At 42.5% G+C, this 8,282-nt stretch overlaps 1 protein-coding gene across 1 annotated transcript in view; it reads right to left on the bottom strand.

Moving 5' to 3' along the window:
* Positions 1–7,931, bottom strand: part of LOC136846994 (uncharacterized) — a 44,609-nt gene extending 36,678 nt beyond the window's left edge. Inside the window, exons 1-2 of the mRNA XM_067118244.1 lie at positions 7,793–7,931; positions 1,691–1,805 (exon numbers count right to left, since the gene is read on the bottom strand). Coding sequence (XP_066974345.1) covers positions 1,691–1,805; positions 7,793–7,816 — 139 coding nt within the window. The 5' untranslated portion in view covers positions 7,817–7,931. The remainder of the gene's footprint in view (positions 1–1,690; positions 1,806–7,792) is intronic.
* Positions 7,932–8,282: the final 351 nt, after the last annotated feature.

Below are 8,282 nucleotides of genomic sequence, written 5' to 3'. Positions count from 1 at the left end.
GTGTGTGTGCATGAAATTTTCTAGTAAATTAAAGTTACATATTTTGTGGCGGACGTTTTGTATTTTTCTGTATGCTTTCTTTCTTTCTCACTCTCAACTGTCAGTGACGCTGGGAAAGTTTCGGATTCCTAGATATTCAGAATCCAATTAAAAACTTGACAAACATACATCTGTTGTGACAGTTAGCCTGCCTTTGTCGTAGGGTGGATAATACAATGTTTTTCAAGGATGGTTCAGTTCAGACCATTTGACGGTAGTATAGGGCGATGTCCTAATTCAGACGGTTTCTGATTGACTGATGGCCCAGTTTAATGAACCTCTTGACTGGCCGTAACATTCCCTTGGTCTCTGCATCTGGATGACATAATACTGTTATTCAGTATTATTATTTATCTCTTCGCCATTGATTTCTATATTGTTTTAGTTTTTTATTCGTTCCCAGCTATGGTTTCTCTCTCTCTCTCTCTCTCTCTCTCTCTCTTTCTGTGTGTGTGTGTGTGTCTGTGTGTGGCCTAGTAGTGCAAGAGTTAGTTCGTGCAACACATAACTGTTGCAGGCTGCATTTGAGATGGAGAAATAGAAAACAAAGACAAACGTGAGTGTTCAGGCCTCCATCAGAAAGTATACAATCTCATAACTGAAAACGATGTGAAAATCCTTGACCGCAGGTTACAGCAGAGAATGTTTTTAGTTATTGGAGAATTTGCGAAGCTCTGCGCGCTGGAGCTACCACACACACAGATGTTGACTGAGCAGTGACTGCTGATACTTAAAGAGAGACCGAAACGTTTTTGGCCACAAGGAGACTGTTAAATCACTTGACTCTAAACGATTTCAGCCCCTTATGTCGGTTGTTCTGTTTCATGCTTTTGAGGCTCTCTTAACGCCTTGGTTTCCGTGGTACTGCAGGTGCCTCTGTAGAGTTGTGAGCAATAACGAGATACTGTGTACCTTGAGTGAAAAGAACACTTTTTTCTTATTTTTTGGTCACAAGGAGACACGTAAATTTCGCTTCACTATAGACGATTTCGGCTCATTGTGTAACCTGCTTTTGCTTGTGGCTTTTTGTTGTGTTGGGGGATAGCACCTTCTGTAGATTGCAGACGTGTCCGTGGAACTGTGGTAGTGTGATCAACATGGCAAGGTTGTAGAATTCACAGTTCTCTACAAATTACATCAATTTTTAGATAAAACTGGTCATCTGTTCCTAATGTCTGCTCGGGGTACAGCATTCCCCTCTACCTGTGATGGCGTAAGGTCAGAATGGCTGATGGTTATGAGCGACTCTATTTCATCAGGGTTACTAGGTTCTTTTAAATAGCTTCAACTCTTCGCCAAAGTATATGCCGTATGTCATTCTGTAGTGGATTATAACTGTTTCTCGCTGGTCTTCTTTGCTGGTACGAGTTGGAATAATGATTTTTTTTTTAATTTGTCTGCGGATGAACTCCTCTATTGTACAGTTGTGAAATCCGTAACTGGCAACTCTTAGAATCAAAATCGAGATTTAATAGCCAGAAGAAAGAACAGAACCTGTGACATCTAAAATGAACACCATATTTCTTATCATTCCTTACAGAAGTTATTCTGGTAACCTGAAAAAAAATTAAATATGAACCCACTGTGTTTTAGAAATTAAGAGTTGAATTAAGTGTCTAACACTCCAAAAGAAATAAGGAATAGCACTTACTTATGGCGAGGCCAGTCAGGCATGACAAGAAAAGGACATGCCATCGACGGAAGGACCCCCAAATTTCCTCCTCTTCCCACGGTCTCATGGTGATCTGGTCATCTCCGCAAGATCCCTGGGAGTTGGAAGATAGGTAACTCAGTTATTGGATCAAAATTCATTACAGCAAATGATTCAGTTTTTACTTATTAGAAATTTTAGTAACCTTAATCCAGCTGTGAATAGAAGCGAAAAAAATAAATAATGAGCCTTTAAAAGATTAACTACTTACACTTACAGCTTCTGAAATTAAGAAATAAGTTATCGATTACAAATATTTTTGGAGCTATTTTTGCGGTATTGATAAATACAGATAAACTAATATCGTTATCAGCACAAGACGCAAAAACAGATTATAAGCTTTTGACTGAAGAAAACGTTCATGAATCAAAAGTTATGTTAAATATTTTCTTTTCCCGATTGCCAGCAATTTCAGGAACATCAACTTCATTCCAGAATAAATTACAATGTTTTGAGCGCAGGTTGAATGACCTTGCCTTTCATAAAAAGGCGCTTATTGAAGCTTGCAACTGGCCCTAGAGGGTTCCGACACGAGCAGGAATGGGTCACCATCGCCCTAGTGCCACTGGAATGAGTGAATAAGTAACATGAAAAGCAGAAGCGAATGAATGAATTCCCAAATCTTGCCAGCAAAATCCAGGGGCTTCCAGACCCCCGACGGAATGGATCAGAAGAAGTCCAGTGGCCTCCCACTCGAGAGAGAGAGAGAAAGCGACCGACCTCACACTCGAGAGAAAGAAGGCGACCGACCTCCCACTCGAGAGAAAGAAGGCGACCGACCTCCCACTCGAGAGAGAGAGAAAGCGACCGCCTCCCACTCGAGAGAGAGAGAGAGAAAGCGACCGACCTCCCACTCGAGAGAGAGAGAAAGCGACCGACCTCCCACTCGAGAGAAAGAAGGCGACCGACCTCCCACTCGAGAAAAAGAAGGCGACCGACCTCCCACTCGAGAGAGAGAGAAGGCGACCGACCTCCCACTCCAGAGAGAGAGAGAGAAAGCGACTGACCTCCCACTCGAGAGAGAGAGAGAGAAAGCGACCGACCTCCCACTCGAGAGAAAGAAGGCGACCGACCTCCCACTCGAGAAAAAGAAGGCGACCGACCTCCCACTCGAGAGAGAAAAAAAGCGACTGACCTCCCACTCGAGAGAAAGAAGGCGACCGACCTCCCACTCGAGAAAAAGAAAGCGACCGACCTCCCACTCGAGAGAGAGAGAAGGCGACCGACCTCCCACTCGACAGAGAGAGAGAGAAAGCGACTGACCGCCCACTCGAGAGAGAGAGAGAGAGAGAGAGCGACCGACCTCCCACTCGAGAGAAAGAAGGCGACCGACCTCCCACTCGAGAAAAAGAAGGCGACCGACTTCCCACTCGAGAGAGAGAGAAAGCGACCGACCTCCCACGAGAGAGAGAGAGAGAGAGAGAAAGCGACAGTCTCCCACGAGAGAGAGAGAGAGAAAGCGACCGACCTCCCACACGAGAAAGAGAGAGAAAGAGACCAACCTCACACTCGAGAGAGAGAGAGAAAGCGACTGACATCCCGCTTGAGAGAGAGAGAAAGCGACTGACATCCCACTCGAGAGAGAGAGAAAGCGACCGCCTCCCACGGGAGATAGAGAGAGAGAGAGAAAGCGACCGCCTCCCACTCGAGAGAGAGAGAAAGGGACCAACCTCCCACTCGAGAGAGAGAAAGCGACCGACCTCCCACTCGAGAGAGAGAGAAAGCGACCGCCTCCCACTCGAGAGACGCCCGTAGGGTGGTAGCGCCGTCAGTGCACCTCATGCGGTACATTGTAGGCATTACTTAAGGTTCTTTGCAGCGTGCCTTCGGTCCCTAGCTGCGACCCCTTTCGTTCCTTTTACTTTACCTCCTTTCATATTCTCTTCCATCTTACTTTCCACCCTTTCCTAACAATTGATTCATAGTGCAACTGCGAGGTTTTCCTCCTGTTGCACCTTTCAAACCTTTTACTGTCAGTTTCCTTTGCAGCGCTGAATGACCTCATAGGTCTCAGTGCTTGGTCTTTTAGCCTAAATTCTATATTCAATTCAATTCACTCGAGAGAGAGAGAGACAGAAAGCGACCGACCTCCCACTCGAGAGAGAAAGGCGACCGACCTCACACTCGAGAGAAAGAAGGCGACCGACCTCCCACTAGAGAGAAAAAGGCGACCAACCTCCCACTAGAGAGAAAGAAGGCGACCGACCTCCCACTCGAGAGAGAGAGAAAGCGACCGACCTCCCACTCGAGAGAGAGAGAAAGCGACCGACCTCCCACTCGAGAGAGAGAGAGAGAAAGCGACCGCCTCCCACTCAAGAGAGAGAGAAAGCGACCGACCTCCCACTCGAGAGAGAGAAAAAGGCGACCAACCTCCCACTAGAGAGAAAGAAGGCGACCGACCTCCCACTCGAGAGAGAGAGAAAGCGACCGACCTCCCACTCGAGAGAGAGAGAAAGCGACCGACCTCCCACGAGAGAGAGAGAGAGAGAAAGCGACCGCCTCCCACTCAAGAGAGAGAGAAAGCGACCGACCTCCCACGAGAGAGAGAGAGAGAGAAAGCGACCGCCTCCCACTTGAAAGAGAAAGAGAGAAAGCGACTGACCTCCCACTCGAGAGAGAGAGAGAAAGCGACCGCCTCCCACTCAAGAGAGAGAGAAAGCGACCGACCTCCCACGAGAGAGAGAGAGAGAAAGCGACCGCCTCCCACTCGAAAGAGAAAGAGAGAAAGCGACTGACCTCCCACTCGAGAGAGAGAGAGAGAGAGAGAGAAAGGGACCGACCTTCCACTCGAGAGAGAGAGATAAAGCGACCGACCTCCCACTCGAGAGGGAGAGAGAGAGCGACCGCCTCCCACTTGAGAGAGAGAGAGAAAGCGACCGACCTCCCACTCGAGAGAGAGAGAGAGAGAGAGAGAGAGAGAGAGAGAGAAAGGGACCGACCTCCCATTCGAGAGAGAGAGAAAGCGACCGACCTCCCACTCGAGAGAGAGAGAGAGAAAGGGGCCGACCTCCCATTCGAGAGAGAGAGAGAGACAGAGACAGAGAAAGCGACCGACCTCCCTTTCGAGATTTCTATCAGGCCCGCGATGGATTAGTAAATCTATGAATAATTAAGAACAAGTAATTAAGGGTCGAAAGCTGCGATCGCTGTGCCGTCCCTGGAGAGCTTTGTAGGAGGAGCTGGAGGAACCTTAGACGGGGAATCCTACGTGATGTACGGTAGATATGACAGATCTGGAGATGATGTTTCACGGTAACTCTGCAAAGGACTTCGTTCTGTTCATTGATGTGTAATGGGAAGAACGAATGGGACATCAGTTGAGACATTTAGATGATTCGTTCCTTTCCAAGATGTATAATTAGGATATTTGAATGCGTAGGAGGACTTACAAAGCACTCAATGGAAGAAAATGGAAATATAATTCGGAATAAAGCCAGAAAATGGATAAACCAAGACATAAATGAAAACTTATTTAGGAAACAAATAAATAAGCATACGTAAGTGGCTACGCTAAAGAACATGTTCAGCATCACGGAAACAAAGCAGAGATACAGAGAGAGAGAAAAGAGAGAGAGAGAGAGAGAGAGAGAGAGAGAGAGAGAGAGAGAGAGAGAGAGAGAGAGAGAATTACATGTAAAAATCTTTGAACAAATAAATAAAGAATGTGAAATTACAAGACACCAGCGGATCACAAGTCTTCTCGGTTATACAATGATCTGCATACATGCATAATACATGATCACGACATCGTGATTTACAAGTTTGTAAGGATAAAATCTCATTTTTGTGTGTGTGGATGCATTCATAATTATTGTTCAAACATCTCGATCCGGAAAAATGCAGTTTTCAGAATTACTTCAACCAATCTAAATTGTTCTCTATTTTTTCTTACTATTATTATAATATTATCATTTTTAATAATATCAAACATGAAAACACAACACTAATACAGAAACAGAACTGACTTTGTCACGAATAAAAGGCAACGTTTTCAGAAAAAGAAATATAATGCAGCTGCTGTAAAATGTGGCAAAAAATCGTAAATAATTGAGTATAAACAAGAAAAGAATATTCACCCAAAATAAATAAAAACGCTAATGAAAGAGAAGAATACGGCTTTTCAGCGTTTTAGCCGCGACGAATGACCTAATTAAGTTCAGATCAGTTAGAACGACCAGCCATTGTTAACTTCGAAGATCAGTGCTGGCAAATTTGTTTATAAAGACATGGCAGCGGAAACCAGTATGGGAATGAAAGGTTGTGCTGACTGTTGTGATCCCCAGTGACTGTAGTTTTCGAACCGAGGTCCTTTAAATATATTCTGAGTATATTTAAAATACCTCGGACATAGCTTACCGAAATCCCGTATCTGAATTACGTGGAGAGACGCCATGTACAAAGCTTAAGGGATAAACAGGCGTTACTTGAATTTAGGTCACAGTGAAGACCTTTCACCTTGCATGTAAGATATCCCGCGTAAGACGGCTTGATATAGTAAAATAAGTATACCTTAGTTGAACCAGACCACTGAGCTGATTAACAGCTCTCCTAGGGCTGGCCCGAAGGATTAGACTTATTTTACGTGGCTAAGAACCAATTGGTTACCTAGCAACGGGACCTACAGCTTATTGTGGAATCCGAACCACATTATACCGAGAAATGAATTTCTATCACCAGAAATAAATTCCTCTAATTCTTCATTGGCTGGCCGGAGATTCGAACTCGGGCCTAGCAGAGTGCTAGCCGACAACTCTACCGACTCGCCCAACGAGGAACTGCGGCTTGATATCACTATGGTTGTATACGGGCCTCAAATTAATCGGTAATTAGGTAAGCAGTTTTGGTTAATTACCTGGTATGTGTGAAGTCCTTGAACTTTTTTTTTATCAAGTAGTCAGTTGTATGAAATCATTTACCGTTACTGCTTGATAATAGGATGGGAATAGCTCTTCTATTTAGAAACATTTTGTGTTTTATTAAAATATAAAAAGGGACCTTTATCTAGGACTAATATTTCTTTGGGGTCATTATCTTTATGATATTTACAGTCTTTTGTTTGTGTTTTTACGGTAATCCCCAACGGGCTTGTACTATCACGCCACAAAGGTGGATACATACCGGGTTAAAACCCCTGGGGGTCACTATCTAGTAAAGATCCTGTAAAAGCATTGAGATAATTTTGATATAGTCGTTTATAAGAAATTAGCTGTCAGAAAAAAATAAAGGTTTGATCCCACATACAGACGATTCACATAAAACTGGGGAAGTTTTTATTAGTTTCATTCGTTGCCACGGTAACTTATTTTCCACGTGCCTTGTATTCGTGAACTTTGTAAAAAATTAATAAAAAAAATAATTCAAAAACAAATTCAATATGCGATGTGTTTTCAAAAACCACAATTTTTTCGTTAGCATTTAAAAAGCAAATAAACACACACACAGTATCTCTTAGCATACTTATTTTAAAAGAAATCCCGTGAAGCAATCTGAGATATGAAGTGCCAGGGAAAATTTGAAATTTCGGTCGTTTTATTATAGTTCATCCTCCCTATAAATTTGGTGACTTAAAATGCAGCGAACTTTAAGTTTTTTTATACCATTCCAAAAGGAAGGTGCTTTAACTAGGAGAGAGGCAGATTAATTTTCCAAAAATGGCACTTTTGGTGATGCGCCAAGCCTTACCAAAATCAGTCAAATATTTTAGAATGTTATTATGAAATATTGGGCAAGTGATTCAAACATTTCAGTTGGCTTTATTGCTCCACAAAAATAAGCTTACAACATTCCATCTGCATAATAACACTGTATTCGTTAAGTTTGTGATGTACATGACCTATTAAACAATATATTTCTAAATTAGTCTTATAAAGAAGAAACTCGTTGTATAAGAATTATACAATATAGCTCCTGCACTTTCCATCAACTGTAAACTGGCTTTACAACACAATTCATACCTCAGATTTCTATATGAATATCAAGAGACAGATTAGATAATTATAAGAAATAAGGAAAAAAACTTTTTTTCCACCTGATAGTACTTACCACGCACGCGGTAGCATTAGCCATAATTATCGCTGGTGGCGTAGAAGTACTTTATAGAATAACTTCTTTAATTTTGAGCTTCACTGCTTTACCTAAGAAAATGGAATAAGTAGATGCCATTAGCTTGAGGTATTCGTTTCTGTATACTTGATACAAGTAGCAGATTATTACATAGCTTTACGTTAGAATACATAGTGTATATCGCGTAAGCAATCGGCAAGCAGTTGAGTTTTTACAAAGGCAAAAGACATTCTGTTGTAAGAGATTTGGTATGTTTGTGAAAAATAGAAATTATTTGATGATAATTGGTTAGGTCATGGGTGAAGCCTACTTTTATAACGAAAATGGTTTTATTTTTTTACGGTGATTCTTTTCTATAACTGAAATTACGAAAACATCCTTTCACTAGCTTTTGATTCATTAAATTTTCTACGCTATTGACGAATTTTCCGGATTCGCCGTGCTCATTCCAAAAATTTAATTTCTAATA

The sequence above is a fragment of the Macrobrachium rosenbergii genome, chromosome 16 (genome assembly GCF_040412425.1).
Source record: "Macrobrachium rosenbergii isolate ZJJX-2024 chromosome 16, ASM4041242v1, whole genome shotgun sequence".
Taxonomy (NCBI): domain Eukaryota; kingdom Metazoa; phylum Arthropoda; class Malacostraca; order Decapoda; family Palaemonidae; genus Macrobrachium; species Macrobrachium rosenbergii.
Note: the sequence above shows the minus strand (reverse complement) of the source record. Positions and strands in the feature narration are given on the sequence as shown.